This window comes from Diabrotica undecimpunctata, chromosome 8, assembly GCF_040954645.1.
Source record: "Diabrotica undecimpunctata isolate CICGRU chromosome 8, icDiaUnde3, whole genome shotgun sequence".
Lineage (NCBI taxonomy): Eukaryota > Metazoa > Arthropoda > Insecta > Coleoptera > Chrysomelidae > Diabrotica > Diabrotica undecimpunctata.
Window position 1 is genome coordinate 12,866,045 of NC_092810.1, and position 26,616 is coordinate 12,892,660.

General features: G+C 33.8%; 1 protein-coding gene across 1 annotated transcript in view; it reads right to left on the reverse strand.

The window, feature by feature from the left end:
- Positions 1-14,173: 14,173 nt before the first annotated feature.
- Positions 14,174-26,616, reverse strand: part of LOC140447197 (uncharacterized) — a 173,731-nt gene continuing 161,288 nt past the window's right edge. Inside the window, exons 5-6 of the mRNA XM_072539710.1 lie at positions 23,541-23,742; positions 14,174-14,390 (exon numbers count right to left, since the gene is read on the reverse strand). Coding sequence (XP_072395811.1) covers positions 14,299-14,390; positions 23,541-23,742 — 294 coding nt within the window. The 3' untranslated portion in view covers positions 14,174-14,298. The remainder of the gene's footprint in view (positions 14,391-23,540; positions 23,743-26,616) is intronic.

Sequence of the window (26,616 nt, forward strand, 5' to 3'; positions counted from 1 at the left end):
AAAAATAGCGTGTGCCTTGTTAAAATTGTTATACCACTTTGTGTACAAAAAGAAAAAATGGAGAAGATATTTTTTCCGACAGTTGACATAAAAGTAGGCAAACTTTTATTACAATGTTGCCATATATAAAGGTTAAAATATTAAATTGAACAAAAATCTCCATTTCTGAAGATGATCTTCAAAGTTAAAGGCACAGACCAGGTGATTTGTGGTAAAAACCAATTTATAAAACTAATACAATATTGTCAATGTCACTATAGTATCTCATTTACCAATGGTAGTGGACAAAAATGTCTAAGAGAACAGGTCACTACACGAGTGGCGGTTTTCACTTCTGCTACTCTGGAGATGCCGTCCTTTCCAGGAATCAATTGAAGAATTTGCCCCATGCGCCATTTAGATGGCGGCTGCTGATAATTTTTAATTAAAACTAATGTTCCAACTTTGACTGATGTGGGTGGATTCTTCCATTTATAGTACATGTAGTTGATAAATATCATCATCACGTAGCGCTACAACTCTGGGTGGGTCTTGGCTGACTGTACAACTTTTTTCGAATTTGTTCGGTCTTCCATCAACCTAAGATCAAATGGAATGTTCATTTTCCGGAGATCTGCTTGGATGTTATCTCTCCATCGCATTCTGGGACGTCCGAGTGGTCTTTTGCCTGTGGGAATCTCTTCCCATACCAGTTTTACAAGTCTCTCGTTATGCAGTCTGTGCACGTGGCCTGCCCATCTTAGTCGCTGTGATTTAATTTCTTGGACAATATCGGCGTCATTGTAGAGTGCTTTTAATTCGATATTGGTTCTGATTCACAGTTTACATAAAATAAAAGGCAAACTTTTATTACAGTGTCGCCATACATAAAGGTTAAAATTTTAAATTGAACAATGATATTTCAATTGGAAACATTGATTTTATCCACATTTAGTTGTTTGGTTTTTGTCAATACATGTATATCTGTTATATCAATACCCAAGTACCTGATACGGGAGTTTATACCCGTGCTACCCAGGTACCCGGCATTGTTTCGGTAAACTTCGCTTGTACATTCCGAAAATAACAGACAATTGGGATTTTTCTTTGTTTGCTATCAGTGTTTATTTAACTGTGCTTACAAGTTGTTAATATTTTTGTGACTATATGCGTGTTTTATGTTCTAATTACTTGTAATAATGGCAAGAAGAGAAGTGAGTGCTAGCGAATTTAGAAGGTAAGTTATTACTGTTTATTTTTACAATGTTTTATACATAGATCATTCAATTTTAGAATGACGTATGAAAAGCAACAGAAGTACTTGCAACAATTTATAGACGATATAGATGAGGAAGTAGACAAAAATATTGAAAACCAGGAATCAGATGAGGACAATGTTTCGCAAAGCAAACCGGATGGAGATAAAGCTTCTGACGTAGAGGACGTTTTTACTGATATCAATAATAAGATTGAAATCGATACCGACGGCGACGATAGTAGTGATGAAGATTTTAACGATTTTCAAGAAAGTTCTTCCCAAAGTGATTTTCTGGTTGCAAAAGATAAAACGATTTGGCAACGAAAACCGTTTACTGCAAGTCGAACACTGAAACGTAACCTTTTGCGTGAAAAAACGGGCCCAGTACGTTCTACTAAAACTCTTTCGATTAGAGATACATTCAAATGTGTTTTCAGTGACGTAATGTGTGACATAATTATACGCGAAACCAATCGAAAAGCTAATAGCGTTTGTGAAAAGTATAATGTTGAAAACCCCGACAAACCTCGAAATGTTTGGAAGTCACTCACAACAGAAGAATTTGATGCATACTTAGGTATTCTTATTACAGCAGGAGTACGGCATTCAAATTCAGAGCACTCGAAAGATTTATGGAAAACAGACTCACATCCTTTGTACCGAGCAAGTATGGGCATAAATCGCTTTTAAAGCATCAGCAGATTCTTACGGTTTGACAATGACAAAACACGTGCAGAACGTTTGCAAAATGATAAAGCTGCAGCTAATACAGATATATTCCATCTTCTCAATGATAATTTACGTTGTAACTATGTACCGTCGGATTCTCTTACTGTGGATGAACAGTTATTTCCTTTTAGAGGTAGGACACGTTTCACGCAATATATGCCAGCAAAACCTGCCAAGTATGGCATCAAGGTTTGGTGGGTTTGTGACGCCAATAATTCGTATCCACTTACTGGACAAATTTATACTGGAAAAAATTCGACTGGACGTGAAACTAATCAAGGTGAACGGTAAAAGATTTGTGTTACCGATACAAAAATTCTGGACGAAACATAACAATGGATAATTTTTTTACAACTCTTCCACTAGCTTGTCTCCTGTTGTCTTGGAATTTATCATTAGTTAGTACTTTGAAAAGAAACAAACCATATATTCCACAAGAAATGCTGCCTTCGCCAGAGCGTGAGCCTGAATCGTCATTACACGGATTCAGTGCAGATCGTGTTACTATTTGTTCATATGTACCAAAAAAAAAAAAAGCGTTATCTTGCTGTCAACAATGCATGACAACGATAATGTAAGTGGCCCAAAAAATAAACGTGAAATAATTCAGTTCTATAATACAACTAAAGGAGGCGTAGACAACATGGACAAAATGGTTTCTCATTATTCCACTAAACGCAGAACTTTGCGTTGTCCAGTAGCCTTCTTTTACAATATCCTAGACGTAGCTTGCCTAGCAACCTATATAATTTATACAGAGAATAATCCACAGAGTTCTACTAAAACCAGTAAGCGTAGAATTTTTCTACAAGACTTAGGGAAACAACTAGTGATGCCTGCAATTTCTGCTAGATCTAAAGTACCAAATGTATACCGAAATTTTTCATCAAGGTCAGGAATTGAGTGTATGTTAGGAAAACCTCTACCTACAGATTCAAGTAATACTGCAGAGTCATTACCACTTCGAGATTCCACTGGACTCCTCAAAATTGTTAGAAACTGCTACATTTGTATGTCTTTAGCGAAAAAGCGGCTAAGAAAGACACGAAAATCATGTAATGTTTGTAATCGTCCACTATGTAACGAACACTCAGTAAATATAAGTAAGTGTGAACAATGTGTTTAAAATGTAACTTTTATTTACGTTTCCATATCACTTTTATTATAAAAAAAACTAGACAGAGCGTCTCGTTCACTCGTTCTAAATAATTTTAACGTATGGTCCTAAAGTTTTGGGAAAAATCTCACCTGGTCTGATTGAGAAGCAAAATGCATTTAACAAAGAAGGCCATGGAATTGAAATGTCATCACTTATTGACATTTAATAAACAAAGCAGAATATTTTGGTTTGTGCTCTGCAAAATGTCTTATAAAATTGATATTCGTCGAGGTGTTTATAATATGGTTGGGCGAATGTCGAAACGAAATATTGTTAATATTTATCGAGATCAAAACATAAGCAAATCGACAATTTATCGCACAATCAGAGAATGTGAAGAAGGGATACCATGTGTTAAGTTGCGTAAAAGTGGCCGACCGCGGATTTTGAACCATATAAGAGAGGCAAGACTGATTGAAGCAGCTAAGAACAAAATTGGGGTCTCACAGCGAAAACTGGCCAAAAGATTTCATGTTGGAAAGACTACAGTATACAGGACCCTATCGAGTAACAATATTATCTACCGGAAAAGAAGGAAAGCTCCAAAATACACAGAGGATCAATTAGAGAGAATTCCGAGATGTTGCCGCGCGTTAAGGCGAGTGCATTTCGTCAATAAGTTGATCGTGATGGACGATGAAAAATATTTTACTTTGTCCAACTCTGAGATGAAGGGTAACGATGGGTTTTACACGAACGATTACGAAAATGTACCTGATGAAATAAAATTCAAAAGTAAGAAAAAATTTGAGGACAAAATTTTGGTATGGCGTGCAATTTCTGAGGCTGGCTTTATCTCACAGCCCTACATTGGTGTTGTTCGAGGCGAAGCCTTAAACGCAAATATTTATATTCAAAGATGTCTCTCTAAATTGCTTCAGTTTGTGAACACAGATCATGCAAATGATCAAATAGTCTTTTGGCCAGATCTTGCTTCATGTCATTACGCGAGGATCACAAGGGACTGGTACGAAACTAACAACATTACCTTTGTACCGAAAGCAGACAATCCCCCCAACCTACCTCAGGCTCGTCCAATTGAAGAGTTCTGGGCAATATTAAGTCGGAAAGTCTATAATAACGGATGGGAAGCACAAAATCACAAACAGTTAAGACGCCGCATATATACAAAAATTAGAGAAATTGACGCCGAGGTCGTCCAAACGATGATGCAACGTGTCAGGGGAATTATTAGACAAATCGAAAATAATGGTCCCTTGTCTGTCATTCGAATTTTGATTTATAATAAGGATAGTTAAGTTAAATTGTTAAATAATTTAATAAAAATATAAGATTATTGTGGTCAGAGTTATATGCTTTTGAAATTTTTCCCAAAACTTTAGGACCATACGTTAGGAATAACTAGAAGCTCGAATAAAAATATTTATACTATCGTCAATGATTCAGATAAAACAATTACCAAGGATACCCAGGTACCTGGGTATAGACAAAAAGGATATCTAAAAAATTACCATAAGTGATTCTACATCTAGCTTACCAAATAGCGATAAAAGAGGTTACCTACTAACTATGCTATCAAAATCAATTTTTTTTTACTAAGTTTATATTTTAAAGATGGCGTCCTACGAAACAGACCATAACCGTCTTCAAAAGTTGATGGAAGAAGCATTATTAAATAGCGAGAGAGAAGAACCTCTATATGATGATAATCACCAAGACGAAGATGTCCATAAGTTGTCCATCTATTCTGACTTCCATTTTGTTGTTTTGGTAGATCTTTTCGATAGCTTTTATAATATTTAGGGGAAATTCTCTATGATACAGAAGATGGATTACATCTTTGAGTCTTACTCTGTTAAACGCTTTCTTTAGATCAATCAGATACAGAAATGCTGGTCTATTATACTCTAGTGATTTCTTAGTAATTTGCTTTATAACGAATATTGCATATGTACACGATCTTTCACTACGAAAAACCTGTTGTTCATCCGCTAAACTTATCCTCTGATTTATTAGCACTTGTAAAATTTTAGTTGTAAGTTTTATCGTAGTATTTAACAAGTTTATATAACCTCTTTATTTTACCTCTGTAGTTTTCTGGCTGTGTTTTATCTCCTTTTTTGAATAGTAGAATTAGTTCGCTCGTTCTCCAATTTCCATTCTTCCGGTATTTTATTGTGTTCTATAATTTTATTAATTAATGTTATTAATTTTTCTGTCATTACTGCTTGTCATTTTGTGCCTTGTTAATATGTTTGGAGTATACGACAAATTTATTTTAACGTGTAAATGAAATAGCTGTAGGCCAATGTCATTGTTTAGTTATAATAATGTGATCTAATCATCATTTAACACAATTTTCTGTTTTTCCTTTCATTCTTTTCCTTATTTAAAATAGTTGCAAGGTTCTTACAACACAATTTGCAACAAAACTATTTTAATGTGTTTGATCGACTTAATGAAACAATATTTTAAATTTCTATTGTTATCGATGAATGTTCAGTAAAACCAAATTCCACACAAATACTCACTTGCATTTATATTTCACGCCTAACAGCGAAAACCATCGATCGTGGGGCATTATTCCATTGTATTTTCTCAAGAAAAGTCCATGTCCAAAAATATCAAAAGATCCACTTTGAAGTCGCTGAATCATTCATCACTTCCCTTCAGGCCCCCGAAAACGTCGAAATGACATCATAATTCCGGAATAGAACGAAATCCCCGTGCAATATGGCCTTTGCCGATCTTGAGAAGTGATAGCTCTCTCTAGGGTGAAAAAAAGGGGCTGTGCGTGACTCTTTTGCCCATCAAGACCTTTACCGCCCTTTAGTGGGAACGCTTCTCAGCTTTAGCCGGTAAATAAATAATATACTTTTGCTAAAAGTATTACCATCCAATTTAGATAATTATGAAAACTGCTCTGGGGAATTGACCTTTTAGAAAATTTTCTTTTGAATTCCCACAAGTATTTAAATTCGTCTACATCATATCAAATGCTATAAATTTATCTGTGTGTTGACTAAGTAAATAATAATAAATAAATATAATTAAAAACTAAAGATCAGAATATTCTTGAATAACAAAAATATTTATTTTTTGTCATTCTGTAACTTCAAACATTAGTTTGTTGAATATATCTTTTAGCCAAAGACTATATCTTTTTAGTGGTAAAAATTTGAATTCAGTTTCGCCACGTAGAAATCATGTGATTTCTCTTTTTGATACTATAACTTGTTTGATTTAAATGAATCTAAGTGGATTATAAAGCGTTTATATAAAGCACAATTATTGTCCAGATCAGACTTTAACTGCGATCGAACGAATGTGACATTTTGGCATAAATTGGTAACAATTTTTTAACAGTTGCGACGTTGACACTTTAGATTTGTTTTTATTATTTACTATTAATTAAACTCTGTTTTTTTTTAGAACAAAACTTGGGTGATTTAATTTTAAAATATTACATAAGAAGTTAAATAGTCGATGTAAAGAGATGGTAGCTTTTTAATTAAATATTTTCAACTGGGACGAGATAACAACGGTCAGTGGCGCACCCAGAATTTGTCTGAGGGGGAGGTCTTGAAATTTTTTTATGCTACCTTCATTTTGAGTCCCTAAAATTTGGGTTTTAGTTTAATTTAAAGTACTAAAGATAGCAGTGCCAAAGATTCAGTTATCTATTATCCTGCCTACCAACTAAAACGGCCCTCTCTTACTTGTGCGCAGTTGACTGTCGCACGTACCGTACTCCGAAAGTGAGGTAGCCGCTGTAAGGCTAATGACATTTTTGGGACACTACCTTATCTTATCTGGATCTTATCTATTGTTCTGAAGCTATTTTTTGTGGCATTTTAAAGTAATTACTAATTTATTGGGAATAAGCCACAATTGAAGGTTAAAATAAGTTTATTGACGTTTGACATTAATCCAACTTGTAAATACAATACATTTTGGAGACAGTCATCGCCGTATTCCTGTTTTTCTCCGTTAATCCTCCCGGTCCAAGGCATCTCCTCCTCCAAACCTCTCGATTCCATCGCTCTTCTAATTCCTTCATTCTATGAGCGTTGAGGTCTACCTCTTTTTCTTCTTCCAGGGGGCTTCCACCTGTGAAGTTTTTAGGGACAACGTTCGCCAGGCATTCTCAATAGGTGTCCAAACCATTTTAAACCTCTTCTTTCCATTCTGTCATTGGCCGTTGCTGTAGCATTTATGTTATTTCTTATAAATTCGTTGGTTTCCCTTTCCAGCCTTGATGTTCTAGCACTTCTTCTCAATAATCCATTTCAACTGCCAACAATCTTCAAATATTTGAATTTTTCCACTTGTTTGATTTCCACGTCCTCGTCTATCAACACTTCAAACCTTGCATCTGAATTGATAACTGAATATTCTGTTTTCTTCATGCTGACTTGTAACCCCCATTTTACACATTCTCTGTATAGCCGCTTTATCATAAATTCTAGATCATTAGATCATAAGAATCTTGAGCTAGGACGACTTGGTCATACGCAAAGTTAAGGAAGAACAGTACGTCATTTCCTATGGGGATTCCCATTCCCTGGTAGTGGTTTTTCCAATTTTGGAGAGCTGCCTCAATATATAAATTAAACAGTAAGGGTGACATACTGCATGTTTGTTTTAGTCCTTTAGTTACTTTTATTGGCTCTGATTTTTGTCTAGTCTATTTCGGATTTTTGGGTAAATAGTGTTGTCGCTGTATACTTCTGTGATTATTCCTAAAAGGTATGGAATAATGTCGAGTTGTTGTAAAGCTTGCCACAACTTGGAACTGTATCATACGCCCTTTCTGGGTCAATAAAAGCTAGATGTACTTCGGTACCAACCGCTATTCTTTTTTCTATTAATTGTTGAAGTACAAACAAGTTATCAGTGCAAGATCTACCAGGCGTAAATCCACTTTGCACAATCCTGGAGATCGCCCGTTTTTCATTTTAATTAACGCAGTACGGGCCTCGTTGTTAGTAGTATTAATGTTACTATTTGTTTGTCTCTCTAAACTGTATTCCTCTCCCATATATTCCAATCTGGGCTCTTGGAGTAAATTTTTATAATGATTTTTCCACTTTTCTATAGGAATTAAATTGCTTAAGGAGTTATGGGTGTTTTTCTTTGGATTAATGATTAGAGATAGAGAGAATATTTAAATGAAGTTAATATTATCCATATGGCAGAGCATGCGCACAATCTCATGTTAAATATCATCGAGCATATTTGGGACTGGCATGGTAGAATTATTCGAAGCTGAGTACCTGCTCCACTTATCTTAGATCAGCTTTAATTGGCTCTTTTAGAGGAATTAAAAGCAATTCAACATAATGGAGTTTTAAACTTAATTAAAAGTATGCCCAGAAGAATGAATGTCGTTATACAGGCTCAGGGAGAAAATACAAGGTATTAATTAAATCAAGAAGTAATTTTTCTATGTTTTCTACTATTATTATTTTGTTTCTGAAGATAATTAATTAAGTAGGTACCTATTTGTTAAATTTTTTTTTTTTTCGTATTAATTTTTAAGTCTGTATAGTTTGGTATAGTATGGTCTTTAATTACAAGTTTGTCGTTAACATTTCGTGTCTAAAACGTACATTAAAACCATCTATAAGAGCATGCTAGTCGTGGATAATAGTTACCTTAAAAAATAAAGTGTGTTTCGATAAAGTTATCAAAAATTGTGGCGCCCGTTTTTTATGCCGCTGTGTATGATAAGACTTTTAGTAGAACTGGTTTTTTTTAACTGTGTTAGTAACTTAATCATTATTAATCGCTCTATAGTTTCTTGAATTTGAATCTTCTAACAAAAAAACTTACCTGTTACCGAAGCCACCACACTATAACCTCTTAGTAGAAAATCGAGTTAAAACGAAGGACGATAGGATCTTTTCGGTATGGTTAAACCGCCATAATCCAGTTTTATTACTTCTTTTTACTTTAAAATTTTTTAATTTGACACTCCAGTTACCAGAAAACGTAAGACCATCAATGGAGTTAGGGATCTTAGCTTATCTGATGGTTTTGTGTAGTTGTTAAAGCTTCTATAGGTACTTGGAGTTAATGAAAGATCTTTATCGGAGTTTGGGAAAAAGGATGAAGTTTTCAATTTTTTGCTTGGCTACTTTCGTAATTTTTAATAATCTAATAATATTTCTTATCGACTTTATCTGAAATATTTCGGTTCACAATATTTTTTTCTTATAATATTTGGTGCCGTATTTTTATTCCACTTATGACAATAATATGTTTATGTTTAGTATTCAGCATTCCAGATGCCATAAACTAACACAGAAGAATATCACAATTGTAGCAAGTGACTCATGTTTTTTATAGGCCAGTAAAATTAAATGTTCCCACAAAAGAAGAAAGTTTAATTATTATTTAATAAATAAATTGTTGAATGTTTGCAGAATCTGTTTATTCTCTTATAAATTGACAAAAACCTTCTTCTTCTGACTGTTCAAAGAATACACGTTTAGACTTCAGAATTTTCCTCAGAGTAGGAATTATTTTCCCTTACTGATTTCCACGAATGTAATTTTCTGATAATATAAAATTTTCAACATCTGTTAAATGCTTGTTTTAAATCAAAGAATGTTGCAATGCAGCATTGTTTTGTATATGTTGATAGGGACTGGAAAAAGTGGATGTGGAAAAAGTTAATAGAATTTGCTACAGAGAACAAAATTAAGATAGCTAGCATTAGCTTTGACCACTAAGACATTCATAAGGTAACATGGACTTCCCTCGATGGAAAAATAAAAATCAGATAAATCATGTTATAATTGAAAGCAAACATGATAAGGCAATAATCGATTGCAGGAGTTACAGAGGGGCAGATACCAACAGTGATCATACACAAATAATAGCAAAACTACAAAAAGAACTACCAATAATACCAGAAGCTATTAGAGGTAGATTAAAGTACCAATTAGAGCGCCTTCGAGAGAAGCAGGTTGTAAACAGATTAGGGGAAGAAATAAATAAAAAAACTAGAGAATCCAGTCAAATAGGATATAGATGAAGAGTGGCAGACCAAACAGATAGCCATGTCGGAAGCAGCAGAAAAGTGTATAGGAAGGGGGCATATAAAAAGACGGCAAGACTGGTTCGATGAAGAATGTAGGAATGTTTTGGCAAAAAGAAACAGGGCAAAACTACAAAGAGATAAAGAAAATACCAAAAATGCGATAGAAAACTATGTGGCAAGAAAAAGGGAAGTGAAAAGAATTTGCAGAAAAAAGAAAAGAGAAAAGCTAGAGAAGCAATTGGAAAATATAGAAGTCTACATAAACAAAGAGGTAAAGAATTTCTAATAAGAAGTTAAGAAATACGAAGAAACTACAAAGAATAATTCACAGTATTGCAGAAACAAAGAAAGTTTACTTCTGGGTGAAACAACAGAGAAATTAAATAGAATATTTCGAAGACCTATTAAATACAGACCAACAAGAGGATCTTGAGGGAAATGAGAATTGGCAAGAAGATAAAGAAGGGCGTGCGAGAAACCAACTTTGAATAAGGGAAATCAAATAATAAGAGACCTAAAAAATAACAAAAGTGCAGGAGAAAGTGAGATTGAGATTTTTAAGGAAGGTGGCTGAGATTTTTAAGGAAGGTGGCGAAAGATCGAAGGAAAAGATATTTCACTTCACAGTTATAATTTGGCAAAAGGAAGAAATGCCTAAACAATGAAATAGCGCTCTTATTTGTCCTATCTATAAAAAAGGAGATAAAACAGAGTGCGAAAACTATACAGGTATAGCACTATTTTAAGTAGTCTATAAAATACCTGCAAAAATTATTAGAAAAAGATAAATAAAATGTGATAACAACGTGATTGGAGAATACCAAGGAGGTTGTAGATCAGAAAGAACAATTACTGATTGAATAAGTATGTTAAAATTAATACAAAATAATAGCTACGAACAAAACTTAGGATTACATATGCTATTTATTGATTTTAAACAAGATGACTCCCTCAGTTGAACGATGCTATATGAGGCCATAAAAACATTAGAAATACCAGAAAAGCTTATGAGGCTAGTAATAATGACGCTCAGAAATACGATGAATAGGGTAGCAATGAAAGGAAGCTTTTCAAGATAGTTCACAGTGAATAGAGATTTAAAACAAGAGAATCCGCTAGGCAACGAATTTATTCAACCTAGTATTAGAACAAATCGTAAGAAGATCAAATATGAGCACAAACAGAACTATTTTTAATAGCAAGGGACAATGCATTTTCAACAAGGAACAACAAATTTTAAGCTAAAAGAAGACGTCCTAAATGGAATGGAGGTTCCATATATTCGGCTAACAGAATTTCAGTATGTGTAGATTTAAGTGCACCTAAAACCAAACGTAGAGCTTTGTACTGGATTCGGTCTAATTTTTTAAGTCTAGTATTTGTAGTAGACCTATATAAAAAGCAACCATAGTCAAGAATTGATCTGGTATATGCCCTACAACATTTTTCGCATTTAATTAAACAGTTATTAATATGTTCTTCCCATATTAATTTAGAATCAAGTGTGACGCCGAGATAAGTATAGTGGTTTTAGCCAGGTATACTTAGATTATCAATTCTAATATTGGATATATTCGGTAAGCGATGACCACTAAACAATACCACAGCGGATTTATTCGAAGTAAGTGCCAAACCTTGGTCACTGAACCTTAAACACCGGAAATATTCAGGTCACGATGTATTTTGATAGGGGACTTAAAACTGACTGAGATTGAGCCTTGCTATTTTTTTTTATAACTTCCGGCCAAAGCTACTTAAGTTTTGGGGAGGGATATACGGTTATGTTCATAGTATTGGTTCCCCTGAGAATATGTTACCACTTTTAGCTTTAATTTAATAATTATAATTTAGTAAATTAGTAAATAAGCCAAAACTATTAAAATTTCAGTTTCGTTAAAGGTTTTAAATTTACAAAAATTTAAACATTATAACTTACCTTGATGTACTCTTAGCTATCCATTTAGTCGGTCTGGGACTATCACATTAACAGAAGCAGCTAAAATTCTAAACGATTTTTAAACTTTTATATAAATCACCAGGGGCCAAAAACCGTAAAGTCGCCTTTCCTCTCGTTTATATCATTTCTTTTGATTTTGTTCCTATTGCATTTAAAAGAAATTTGTATTCTTAAAAAGTTCATATCCAGACTTATTCCTAAACTTGTATTATATAAAGTTTTATGCCTGTTTAAGTACGTCAAATTCACATTTTTTTTAACTTTTTTTTAACACAACATAAGCCGCTGAAACTAGTACTAATATAATATTTTATATTTTTATGAACAAAGTTTCATTCAATGTTGCCATAAATGGCTGGGCCTTTTTAGTATTAGACATAGATTGTAGCATTTGCAAATTCATTGGTATATAAATTCCTTGATACATATATTGGAATCCCCTCGTATAAGTATTAAACTGAAATCCCCTTATATATGCATTATAATAACGAAGAATTTTTTCCATGTTCCTTAGTTCGTATCTTTCAAGTTAAAACTCAAATAATATTTCGTTCTTTCCACGTCGCCAAATCGATAATAAATCATTTTATTTTTGTTTATGTCACAGGCGCAAATTCTTAGATATTTTTTGTTTGATCGTTAAACTGCCCGATACTACGTTTTAAAATTATTTCAATTCTCGTTTGTGTTTGTTTATACCTAGCTTTTTGTTTATTCTAACTTATGCGATGAATTTTAGAAGATAATTGCTCATTCTTACTGGAGTAGCTGTAAAAGACAGTCGGCTTAGGATAAAAATTTATTCGTCGAATTTGTAAAGTTTTCTGTTTTTGCCCCTTTTTATGGAAATTGTAGCGGTGTAAAGTAAAGTGTGAAGTATGTGTAGTTACAGAGGAGGTTAAAAAAGTATTTTAGAAATTTGTGTCGCCTGCAGTAATTCTGATGTTTCAGTTTCCTGTTTTTTTTTTTAAAAAGTCCAGTCTAAAGTTGCATAAGTGCTTCTTCAATCTAGCTGATCCTGTTTTGTTCCTGAAGCAGTTTGTTTAGTTCCAGTTATAGTTCCAGAATTTTAGTGTAAAACCCCAGTGCAGTCCAGGTAACTTTTTTGTGTTTAAATTTAAAGTAAAGACAGACATTTTTTTTAAGTACGTATATTGCTTTCATTAAAATTTAAAAAATTGTAATATTCAAAATTGTAAATTTTAGGATTTGACTTTAGCTGTCATTTTAATTTTTCGGTTTTAACTTTAATGTTAACATAAGACAGCTCGCTTTATTATTTTTTTTTGACTTTAGTTTGTTTTATTTTTAAAGAAAGTTAACCTCCAAGCAATTTTGTAAGTTTTGTAGCAACAGAGTTTGTAAACGGCTAGGACACATGTAAGTTTTTTTGTTATTTTTGTACTCTGTAACTATTAATCTATATAGTAATTTGTTTCATTATTTTTATAAGTGTTTCTGGTAAGACACAATAAATGTTAAATTTTTTTTAACATTTTGATTATTTTTTTTAACTAACCCTTTTTTGAGTTTCATTTGAAAAAGATATGTTCTTCATTTCTAATAATTATTTTCCTAGTTACAACTAGTTGTTGTAATAGTTATAATTGGGCACCTCGAAGTGCATTTTTAAATGACTAGAGGTGTTTCCTGTTTCCTTTCTGTATTTTGTTTTATTTGTCCTAAGAGATTCATGAACTTTTCTTTTATATTTTTGTAGTTGCCCCAATCCAAACCCCGTGTCATCGACTTATCCACGACCCCAGCTCTCCTAACAAACCCTGAGTGCCGTCTGCATAAGTTTCGATTTGTTTTGCTTGCCCTATCTTCGCCTCCAGTAATTTCTATCTTCTACCCCTTATAATCTTACCCTATGGTAGGCAAAATATTTTCGATACAAGATTGCAGTAAATATATTGCTCGTTTTGAAGCACTTATTGATATGCACTTTGCACTTTGTAATTAGGGTTACTTCAAGTGAAATTAAGTTGATTTATCTAGTTAACCTTTTTCCTTTAGAGCTAACCATACGTTGTAGTATTTCTACTATTAAAATAAATACAATACAAATTGTTGGTGTAAATATATTGCGTAAACAACAGATAACAATAATTTTTCTCTTAACGGTAATTAATTTTTACATCCTTATTTAAATCAAAATATAGTAGTTAGTACAAGTACTTACATTAACTGTAAATTATTTAAACTTAACTTAACATTGACGTAATTGAAATTAGAGCAATTATTTGCAGCAGCGGTCGTGAGTAGACGCATAACGTAGCAACGCTGTAAGCGCTCACTGAAACAAAAGAGATATGTGTTAATTTTACTGACAAGAATCTAACAATTTTAAAGAAAAAGCATAATAATCTACTTTAAAATTATTTAATAGTAAGAGTGCCTGTGGCCAAAAAAGATATCATATATACTCTCTCCAAACTTTCGGTATCGCTTCATTAGGCCGAGTTTGACACAGTTTCACTCTGCTACTTTTTTTGGTTCTGAGTCGTTTTTCTCTTAGTGTTCCACACCATTTTACCCATCAGATAGAAAAATCGGCAAACAAGTTATTTCAGACAATATACTTTTTTAAATAAATAGCTTAAAAATTACTAGAACACCACGAAAATAAAATTGTCTGATGATAAATATGGTTTCAATAAATTTCATTCATCAAAAATTCATAGATAACCGGGTAATTTTTTCAGTACACTTTCATTAACAGCAGCAAAAATAACTTTTCATACTGTCTGACGGAACTTGAGACCCCTACTTGCAAAACAACCAATCTCCACTTTTTGGACAATCTGACCTGAATACGCTACTGGATTCCTTCTAAAAAACTCATCCAGCTATGCCTAAATTTCGTAACATAACTACTAAACTTCCATTGAAATTAAATGAAGAAAATTGGTCGTTGTTTCAAAACGACCAATGTCCAAGGTCGTGTAGGTTTCAAAACAACTAATATCCCTCTGCACCGGCAGGTCCTCTAACTGGTCCTCATAAGACAGCTAACTCTCACTTATGGCTCCACGTGCCACACCCCGGACAACTGCATTGGTCTGCAGGCTAAACTAAGTGAGGGTAGCCAGATATGGCGAAAATTTTACCGAGCGATTGCAGGTATCAGCAATCCCCCACTTACTGGCCAACGGCTTCGGGCGGATGAGCTGGTAAGTGACAGGGTACTCTTTTGTCCGAAGGTTGGGAAACTGGCCCTAAAGGCGAAGGAACCTCAGTAGAGGTCAACGGCATAAGGATGAAGAAGGCCGAGGACAACCACTACATTAAAGATTCCATTGAATAGTCCTAGTATAAAATCATATATGGTAATGCTCACAACCAAATACGATTCCGGAGTAAGTTCCCCAAACCTATGAAAAAGAAAAATCAGCAAAACCACAATATTTAAAAATTTGCACATGGGATATGAAAAATATGGCAAGGAGTGGAAAAATAGACAATGCCATTCAGGAAATGGAAAGAATGACCGTTGACATAATGGAAATAAGCGAGATGAGATGGCCCGGAACAGGAAGCATTGACAAAAAAGATCACAGAATATTCTACTCAGGGTCACTAGATGGAAAACTAGAGCATGGAGTGGTGTGATAATAACGAGAAAAATTAGTAGATGTATTTTAAATTTTGTCCCAGTGTCCAACAGAGTAATATTACTGCAAATAAGAGCCAATCCAGTGAATGTAAACATAATACAAATATACGCTCCCACTGCAGATAAAGACGACGAGGAAGTAGAGACCCTCTACCAAAGCATAGAGGATATATTAGAACGAATACCTAAACACGAAGTCAGCATCATAATGGGGGATTTCAATGCAAAACTTGGGGCCGAACGGAAAACGTCTCTAATCGGACCTTTTGGGTTAGGACAAAGAAACGAAAGAGGTGACAGACTAGAAATATACGCAGAAGATAATAAGCTAGTGGTTCTAAACACATTTTTTAAACTACCACCGAGGAGATTGTATACATGGAAGGCACCAGCAGATAAACCCCATAACGTAATTAGATACCAGATAGATTATATATTGGTAAATAGAAGATTCAGAAACAGTTTTAAATCTGTCAAAACATATCCAGGAGCGGACATTGAATCTGACCACATACCTTTAGTGAGAGTCATGGATGTGAGACTGAAGACAATAAAGAAAAAGTCTAGACCTAACTACGACATGACAGCCCTGCAACATCCGGAAGTTAAAAAGCAAGTGGGGGAATATATTAACAACCAAGTTAAATAACTAAAAGAAGAAAATAACATCCAACAAGAAATCAATCAATTCGAAGAAATAATTAAGAAAACTAAACAAGATCTGCTAAAACCAAACAAAGAAACAAAGAAGAAATCTTGGATGACTCCAGAAATACTTCACTTAATGGAACGCAGAAGGTTAATTAAAGGAAATAAAGATAAATATAAAAAAATGTAGGCTTACATCAGAAGAAAAATAAGAGAAGCTAAAGAAAAAGAAGCTGTAGGGAAAAGTAAAGAAATAGAAAGACTACAAGCCAAGCATGACAATTTTAATGTACACAAAAAGGTAAAAGAAATAACGGGTACTTTTAAAAAGCGAACACAATAATGAAACTCATAGACACCAATGGAAAATTAATCATTGACACCCAAGAGATAAAAGACAAATGGAGAATATATTTGGAGACACTTTTTCAAGATCAAAGAACGGATTATAGGCATCCATTTTCAGAGAGGCTGACGGGCCCGGACATACTTAAATCCGAGGTAGAAGAAGCAATAAAACGAATGAAAAGCAGGAAAGCTGTAGGGCCTGATAATATCGAAGCTGAATCTTGAAAACTCTTGGAGGAAGAAGGAATAAATTGGATCACGGCTGTCTTCAATAAAATATACAATACAGGAATCGTCCCTGATAAATGGCTAGAATCAGAATTCATAGCGATACCTAAAAAACAGGGGGCTAAAAAGTGCGAAGAATATCTAACAATCAGCCTAATGAGCCACATGTTGAAACTGTTTCTTAGAGTCATCCATGAAAGAATTTATAAGAAGTGCGAGGAACAAATATCGAACAGACAGTTCGGCTTCATTAACGCAGTGGGTACCAGAGAGGCACTTTTCGGAGTACAAGTACTGATTCAAAGATGCAGGGACGTTAACTGCGACGTATACGCGTGCTTGATCGACTATGAAAAGGCATTTGACAGAGTTCAACATCAAAAGATGATAAATATTTTAAAAGAAGCAGACCTGGATGACAAAGACCTCAGAATAATTTCAGAACTATACTGGAATCAGACCGCATACATGAAAATTAACGGAGAAGAAACAGATCATATAAAAATACTACGTGGAGTTAGACAGGGATGTATCCTATCGCCATTGATATTTAATATGTACTCAGAGAAAATTTTTAACGAGGCTCTTTACGGAATAGACGAAGGCATCCTTCTAAATGGTGAAAGAGTAAACAATATTAGATATGCCGACGACACCATGGTGATAGCAGATAGTTTAGAGGGACTTCAGAGGCTAATGGACAGAATAAACGAGTACAGTCAACAGTACGGACTAAACATTAATACCCACAAAACGAAACAAATGATTATCAGCAAGGAGAATATAAATGGGGCTCATCTATACATTAATGGGACGCAGATAGAGCGAGTAAAACAGTATTGCTACCTGGGAACTATTATAAAGAACAGTGGAGCAATGTACAGGAAATAAAGTGCCGCATAGGAAAGGCAAGAACGGTCTTTAACAAAATGAGCGCATCTTCAAAAGTCACAACATATCCCTAGATACAAAAATGAGACATTTGAAATGCTATGTTTTCTCTGTGTTGTTGTACGGGGCGGAGGCATGGACGCTTACAGACACCACTGTTAAAAAACTTGAAGCATTTGAGATGTGGCTTTATAGAAGAATGCTGAGAATATCATGGACAGCAAGGATCACGAACAAGGAAGTTCTAGAAAAAATGAAGAAGGAACCAGAGATTGTGTTTACGATCAAACGCATAAAATTGCAATATCTGGGACACGTTATGAGAAATCAGCACCGTTACTCCCTGCTGCAGTCTATATTGCAAGGTAAAGTGAAAGGTAAGCGTGGACCCGGTAGAAGGAGAATATCATGGCTGCGGAATTTAAGAACATGGTTTAAGAAAACCTCAACGGAGCTATTTCGAGCCGCAGCGAGCAAGGTCATGATTGCCAATATGATTTCCAACATCCGAAACGGATAGGAACCAGAAGAAGAAGAAGAAGATTTTTTGCTTGAATTACTCTTTTTATATCTACACTTTCATTTCTTCTGTTGACTAGTACTCCCAAATATTTGAATGTTTCAACCTCTTCGAAACTTTTTGGATCTCTTGTCAGTTCTGTCATTTGTGTCTTCTTTTTATTGTTTACGTTAATGTATTTTGTTTATTTTCATTTATTTCCAGTCCTTTCAGTTTGGCTTCGTTTTCTATTTCTTGGAAGGATTTCTTTAATGCCTTTTTATCTGTTGCTACTATGGTTATATCGTCCGCATATCCTATTATTTATACTGCATTCTTGTTTATAGTTCCTGTGTTTGAAACTAATTATAATTATTAATTAAAAAAGTTATACGAAATAAAGAGGACTCATGAAAAAAAAAATCATTGACAATACATTTTAGACACACCTGCATAAGTATATTTTATCTCTAGTGAAAATATCTCATTGTTATTCATGCTATTTCTCAATAAGTAATGGAAAGTCTCATCTAAAACTACGGTAAAATATCGCATGATAATCTGATGTTTCACGAAAACATAAGTCGCACAAAAAATATCGACGTTCGTTCGAAAAAACATTCAACAAGTTTGCGGTACAAATAAAGCCGATACATCACAAAAAACTTAAAGTATAGGATACATCTCGTAATAGTAAACAAGAGGTAAGTGACCCATGATCAAAACAAATAAGAACTGTGCGTCTTGTTTGACATATTGAATGGGAAATATTAGCTTTAATAAATTATAAGCTTTTTTATTTTAATTTGAAAACCTTTAAAAAGCGTAACTTATCATATTCTGAATATAAAAGTACTGTGTTTGGATGTGCGAATGTGCGAATTAAAACAGGCAATTAGAAATGCAAAGACCACAAAATCAGTAGGCTCAGATCAGATACCCACTAAGCTAATTAAATGCATTGACGAAGAAACACTACATATACTTTTAGATCTGTTTAACAAAGTATATACAACAGGAGTAATAACCGAAGATTGGTTGCTCTCCACGTTTGTAACACTACCAAAATCAGTACATGCGACAGAATGCTCCCAGTACAGACCAATTTCCTTAATAAGCCACACACTTAAGATATTTCTCAAAATGATACATGGAAGACTATACAAAAAAATAGACGAAGATATAGGTGACACCCAGTTTGGATTCAGAGGAAGACTAGGAACGAGAGAGACTCTGTTAAAAGAAAAGGACGTGGATAGTCGAGATATACGGGTTATTGTCAATCTGTACTGAAATTAAAAAGCAAAGGTTAGAATCGAACCTGTCGATATAGAAACAATAGAAATCAAAAGAGGTATTAGGCAGGGTTACGTGCTGTCCCCATTGTACAGCGAAGCTATTTTTAAGGAAGCAATATCAGAGGAACAAGAGGGTATATCAATAAATGGAAAAATCTTGAACAACATCAGATTCGCAGATGACGCCGCTCTTTTCGCAGACAGTCTAGATGCACTGCAATGCTTAGTAAATAGATTACTCTAGTCAGTATAAGATATAGACTACAAATGAACGTTAACAAAAACAATTGCATGATTATTTCTAAGAAACATACAGTAGGAAGGCTAGATATCGAGGGAAAACAAGTAGAAAGAGTGAATAACTACAAATATCTGGGAACCTGACTAAATGAAAACAATGACCAAGGTAGAGAAATAAGGACACACATTGAAATTGCAAGATAAGCATTCATTAAAATAAAAACAATGTTTGTTAATCGAGTCCTTCCTCTGGAGCTGAGGATAAGAGACTAAAGATGCTACGTGTTCTCGACTTTGTTGTATAGAATGGAAAGCTGGACACTAAAAGTGGATAACATAAAGAATTTGAAATCATTTGAGGTGGTGCTATAAAAGGATTTTGAAAATACCATGGACCCAACGAGTTACAAATGCAAAAGTGTTAAGAAGGCGACAAAAGGTTTGCTAGGTCATAAATCACATCAAAACAAGAAAGCTGATATATTTAGGCCACATTACCAGAGATCCGAAATATGAGATATTAAGGCTCATAATGCAAGGTAAAATCAAGGGTAGAAGATCCATAGGAAGACGAAGAATTTCCTGGCTAAGAAACTAAGACAGTGGTATAGTTGCAGCTCAGTAGATCTTTTCAGAGCAGTGGCCAATAAGGTACGGATAGCTGTGATGATAGCCGACCTCCGATAGGCGAAGGAACTACAAAAAGAAGAAGTGTTTGGATATTAAAGGTTTTGGTATTAAAATTTATAAACGCTTAAAAATAATGCAAAAAATTATGGCACATTTACAAAAAATGTTTATGAAATTTTTCTTTTTTTTTTCTTTCTCTTTATAAGAAATTTGCTTTATCATTGGCGAATTGATGTATCTATGAAGAATTGTCACTACAACTGTTCCTTAGTAAACCAATAGGTACTTCTTTTACCCAGTGATGATCCATCTCCTGGTATTTTAACCATACGGGTCTCCCCCATTCTGCTTGTGTCTTCTTCTTCTTCTTCTTCGCTGGCTTTACAACTCGGGGTAAGTCTTCGCCACATCTACTATCGCGCCCTCCATTCTCTACGATCTTGCGCTTTTATTCCACATTGTTGTACCCCAATTCTAGATAAATCGGCTTCAACATTATTCTTCCATCTTTTTCTTTGTCGGCCTACTGATATTCTACCATCTCGTTTTTCAAAAAACACTATGTCATCCTCTGATCGTACCACGTGAAATGCTCATCTTATTCGGTTTGCCTTGATATGTCTTACTATGTCTTCAGTTCTATACAGAGTCACCAATTCAGCATTGCGGCGTCTTCTCCAATCCCCTGTAAATTCATCTCTTTGAGGGCCAAATATTATTCTGAGAATCTTTCTTTCAAATACTAAAAGCTTATTGATTTCCCGCTGGTTGAGAGTCCATGTTTCACTGCCATATGTTATAATTGGGCGAATAATCGACTTGTACACTGTTAATTTAGATTTTCTCTTTGGCAGCTGCGATCTTAATAATGTTAAAAGGGAGTATAATGCTCTATTTTTTGTAGCTGTGCTTGCTGAGACCTCTTTTTCAATGGGTTATCCGCTGTGATTATCGCCCCAGGTATTTAAACTCTTTTACTAATTCGAAGTTGTGATCATTAATACTGATGTTCTGTCTAACTCTTGGTCTTGGATTTTTGGTTACTACCATGTATTTCGTCTTTACTTCATTCATTCGGAGACCCAGACTACCTGTTTCCTTTTCGAGCTGTGAAAACACCTATCTCACATCTCTTGTAGAATACGTGGCTGCATCTATATCATCAACAAAGGCCAGCAACAGTTTTAATCCTTGATCAGCAAATCCTCCTGGCAGCTCAGACGATATTTTACTTATTCCATATTCCAAAGCAAAATTTAACAGCAACGGTGAAAAGGGTTCCCCCTGCCTAAGTCCTGAATTTATACCAAATGACATCGATGTTATGCTTCCTATCTTTACTTGCATATATGAGTTTGTCACGCACATTTGCGTTAATTTAACTAAATTTCTTGGTATTCTCATTTCTTACATGTCATTGCTATCCACAATTTGCTTCTTTTTATGGAATCAAATGCTTGCTGAAAATCTATGAAAATTTGGTGCACATCGCGGCTGAATTACTAGTTTTTCTCTAAAATTTGTCGGATGGTAAATATCTGATCTATAGTTAACCTTCCAGCACGAAAACCGCATTGGTTGTCACCTAGAGTATCTTCCGAATATGGTGTGAGTCTCTTTAGCAAGATAATTGATAGCACTTTATATGATATGCTAATAAGCGATATGCCTCTATAGTTTCGGAATTCTTCTTTGTTTCCTTTCTTATATATGGGAATTATAACGCTGCCATTTCATTCTTTAGGCATTTTCTGTTGTTGCCATACTCTTAGAATGATGTCATACAATTTTTGGTGTAAAAGATTTCCTCCTTTTTTAACAACTCTCCATTTATGCCATCATTTCCTGGTGCTTTAAGGTCTTTTAAAGACGCGATCGCATTCTTTACTTCCTCAAGTGTTGGTGCTGGTATGGCTTGACATCCATATCGGCATTTGTCGTTTTGGGCATTTCGACGTCCAAAACGACAAATGCCGATATGGATGTCAAGCCCAAGAAACCGTCCAATATCTAACTGAGGGCTGTTAAGCATTTGCAGTAACTGAATATAAGGAACGGTATGAAAGGGAAAATCCTTTATCAAGAAGTAACTATAAAATTGGAACTTTCCAAGCACACCATCTCCCATATTATCAATACGCCCTAGAGAGTGTACTTGAAAATGACAACTTCAAGCTATATTGGGACCGTACTGTGCTTACAGACCAAACAGTAGCACACAATAGCGCAGATCGCGTACTAGTTAATAAACTAACGAGACAAACAATACTAATCGATGTGGCGATACCTAACAACAATATTCTGCGTGTTAAATACAACGAAAAGATCGTCAAGTATAGATATCTAGAAATACGAATACGGAGACAGTGGAGAGTGAAAGGTACCTAGACGATGCCTATTATTCTTACTACTACTGGAGTCACTCCGAAGAACATCCTAGAAAACAAGAAAAAACTGGGTCTGAATAAACATCTCTGTAAGACCATGCAGAAAACTACTCTAGACGTCCAGATGCGTACGAAATTTTTTGGGAGGTACTCCAGCATAATAAGTAACCTAGGACTAGGTAATATGGAAAGAGCCTCACCATAGGTCAATATTTTTGATACCTTAGGTATTTAGGATGAGTGTATTTTCCTTTTAGAGGTAGTGTGAGCCGTATGGCTAAATCTGGATAATAAAAATAATTAATTTTTATGACCTCATTCATGATACACATGGGAAACGGAGGACTCTTTGATAAAACCTTTCCTTTTGTAGAACAAATATTTTTTTGGTTAATCTACATAATTATCTCGAGAATAAACAAGAGAAATATCCGGTAGTAATAACTATCTGAGAATCGTTAAATAAACATATTTCATTCCTGTTACCACAAACGCAAATTGTTGTAAGGACAAAAGTTGGGCGTCTCGCCAAAATGAAGCTATTTACGACAAATTAGCTTGTTAGTAATAAATGATGAAAATGGGCCTAGGATCCTGGTCAATTAAACTAATATTCTTAAAATTAATTACATCTTGATTACAACGATTTGATTGATCTTACCTCTTTCGGGGACGGGTTCACGCACACTACGTAATTTGAGCACAGCCTCTTCGCGATAGATATTTCCTATTTCTGCTATACATCGCAATATTAATCTACCATCGTCGAAGTGTTCTTCAGCAAGGGTCATGCTGAGCGAGAGATCACTCCATGATGGCTTCTCATTAAATTTATTTGAGGAATGAGGTTCAGTTTTTGCTACCTGGAACAAGGAAAATTCATAAATTATTAAAATTTTATTATCGGTAAAACGGTATCAAATTAGTTTTTCTTTCTTTGATTTGTTCATTAACTATTTTTTCCTTTAGTTACTCACTGCCTAGAAAACTAACTTTTCGTTCAAATATTTTCCTTATTAAGAGCCACATTACTCATATATTATTTAGAAATATGTTATCAAACATTTATAAATAAATAAATAACACATATTTTCATAAACATTTCTCTAGGATAAATTAATGTCGATCTTTCATTTAACATTATTATTTAACACCTTGACTGCGGCGGTTAAATACTTACTATAGGAAAAAAGTTATGGTTAGACTTCGGCAAATATGCAAATAAAAATGTAGAAAATATGCGCATAAATATGCACGTGTTTACCCGAAAATATGCAAATATTTTACAAAATATGCATACAAATAAATAAAAAAATCGTAAAATAGTAACAATTTTATTTAAAAAAAAGTGTACATAACTAAATATTTCCTACTATTCATTAAGATTTACATTTATTTTAAGTAACTACATCATTTTTAAGTATGAATAAACTTATTTAGAATTATGGTAACAATAAATGACCAAGTGGTGTTCAAAATTTTCTAACAAAAACTTGTGGCTTCTGTCTGAGTACATATATTTATATATGGAAAAACTTCGTTCAACATCAACTGATGTAACGGGAGCATTTTTCAAACTAACCAAAACATTTGGTTCTAAATTAATTGTTTCCGAAATATTTCCAGCTAGAACACTGACTACTTCAGAAAGAATATGGTAACCTTTATTTTTTTCCATAGTAGCTTCAAATTTTTTTAAAATATCTTTTCCAATATTACCTCTAACGTTCCGACAACATGACGCAAATTCTTTTATTAATGCTGTACTTTCGAACAATGACAGTTTTGGTGATTCTAACTGAGTAATTGTTTTTTGAACAAAACTAAAATTTGATTTTATAAATGAAAGTTCTTGTTGAAGCAAGTTACTCTGAAAAGTTTGTTTAGAATCCAAAAGAGATTGGGAACTTTCATCTGTTAACGTATCAATTATGTTCTTTATTTTAACAAAATGATCTGCATAAAAATTAGCTGCTTCTAACCATGTTCCCCATCGCGTTAAAATAGGTTGTGGTGGAAGAGGAATGTTAGGTAGCATTTCTTTATAAAGTTGAATTCTTATAGGAGATTTAAGAAATACTTTTTTGACACTGGATATCATGGTATTTACAAGAGGAAACTTTTTTCGTATTTCCTCTGCAACTCTGTTTAATCCATGCGCTACACAAGTAACATGTATTAAATCTGGGAAAAATATTTTTAAATTTTGTCCTGCTTTCACCATATAAGGAGCAGCATCCGATAAAATAAGCAGTAATTTATTAGAAGGAATAGTTGTCGGAAGAAAAAAAGTTGCTAATGTTTCTTGTATAAAACGCGAAATTGTTAAAGCATTTGTTTTCTCAAGTTGCTGGCATGAAATAAGATGAGATTTTGGTAAGGTATCTTCTTTAAGAACACCAATCAATAAATGAGCAATATACTTTCCTGAGGAATCAGTGGTTTCGTCTACAGATATGTAAAAATAATTATCTGCAATTTCTTCCTTAATATTAATTAACACCGACGAGTATAGCCCGTTCACATTATTTCTTCTTAGAGACCGATCACTTGGAACATTAAGTTTGCAATATTTTTTTAGAAACGAACTAAAATTTACATTTGCTAATTTTGAAAGCGGTATGTTTGCAGACACTAATGCGCGACACAAGTCTTCATTAAAAGTTTCTTGCTCATCTAATTTTTTTGAAGTAGATTGGAAACATTTAGCCATTGAAGTTTGATGTTTTCCTCCTATTTTTCCTTTTTTGCAATGTGTGAAGCAGTTTTCACATGTTGGTCTATCTGAAATTTATTCTCACATGCTATCTATAAATAAAAATAAAAACCTTTATTTTAACCCAACCTTTAAAATATAAAAATATACAAGGTGTTTTTGGTTAATCAAATAACTGGTTTGGAAAAAAAAACACTCGCTAAGTGTTTTAAATGCAGTATTAATCCACAAATTAGTTTTTGTTACTAACCATTAGTACATCATATAACTTATTTTAAAATTCAACAAAAGTTTTTTTTTGTTAATTCAATTACAATAAAAATAATTGTGTTTTAGAATAGCTGACTTCATAAAAAAAAGTAAAGCTGAAAAATTTTTCTAAATACACACCATTGTATTGTACCATGGACAATTTTTTCTCACTAAAGGAAGCTATTTTTCATTTAAAAACAACCTACGAGCACTAAATTTCAAGTAAATACGTTTATTGGTTTTAAAGTTATTGTTGTTATTAACTAAAAGAATTTAATTTTTTTTAATTTTAACACCCTGTATCTCGAAAAGTAAATAAGTTTGACCCCTCATTAACTATATCGTTTTGTTCAATTTTTCGAGAAGTATCTACAGTCAAACGTTGTAAGTGTCATTTGGAAACACCCTGTATGTATGAAATATTAGATATTTAATAGAAAATATTAGATACTTACAATTTTTCCACAGACTGAACAGTAGATTTTTCCCATATCCATAGACAGCTCTTTATAAGGTTTAATCCAAGTTGAAGCACTGGTTGTTTTAGGCATTATAAAATCACAATCTTCCTTTTTGTTACGCACAACGAGTGTTTACGCTTTGAATATCAAAACAAAAATGATTTACAAATCTGAGCATCAAATTAGAAATGTTTAGGTACCTAATTCAATAAACTAGGAGATTTTGGAAAATCCCTAAATTAGAAACAAAACTATTAGCCGTTTACCTGCTGTTAAGATACAATAAATTGTAGATAGATTTGGGGATT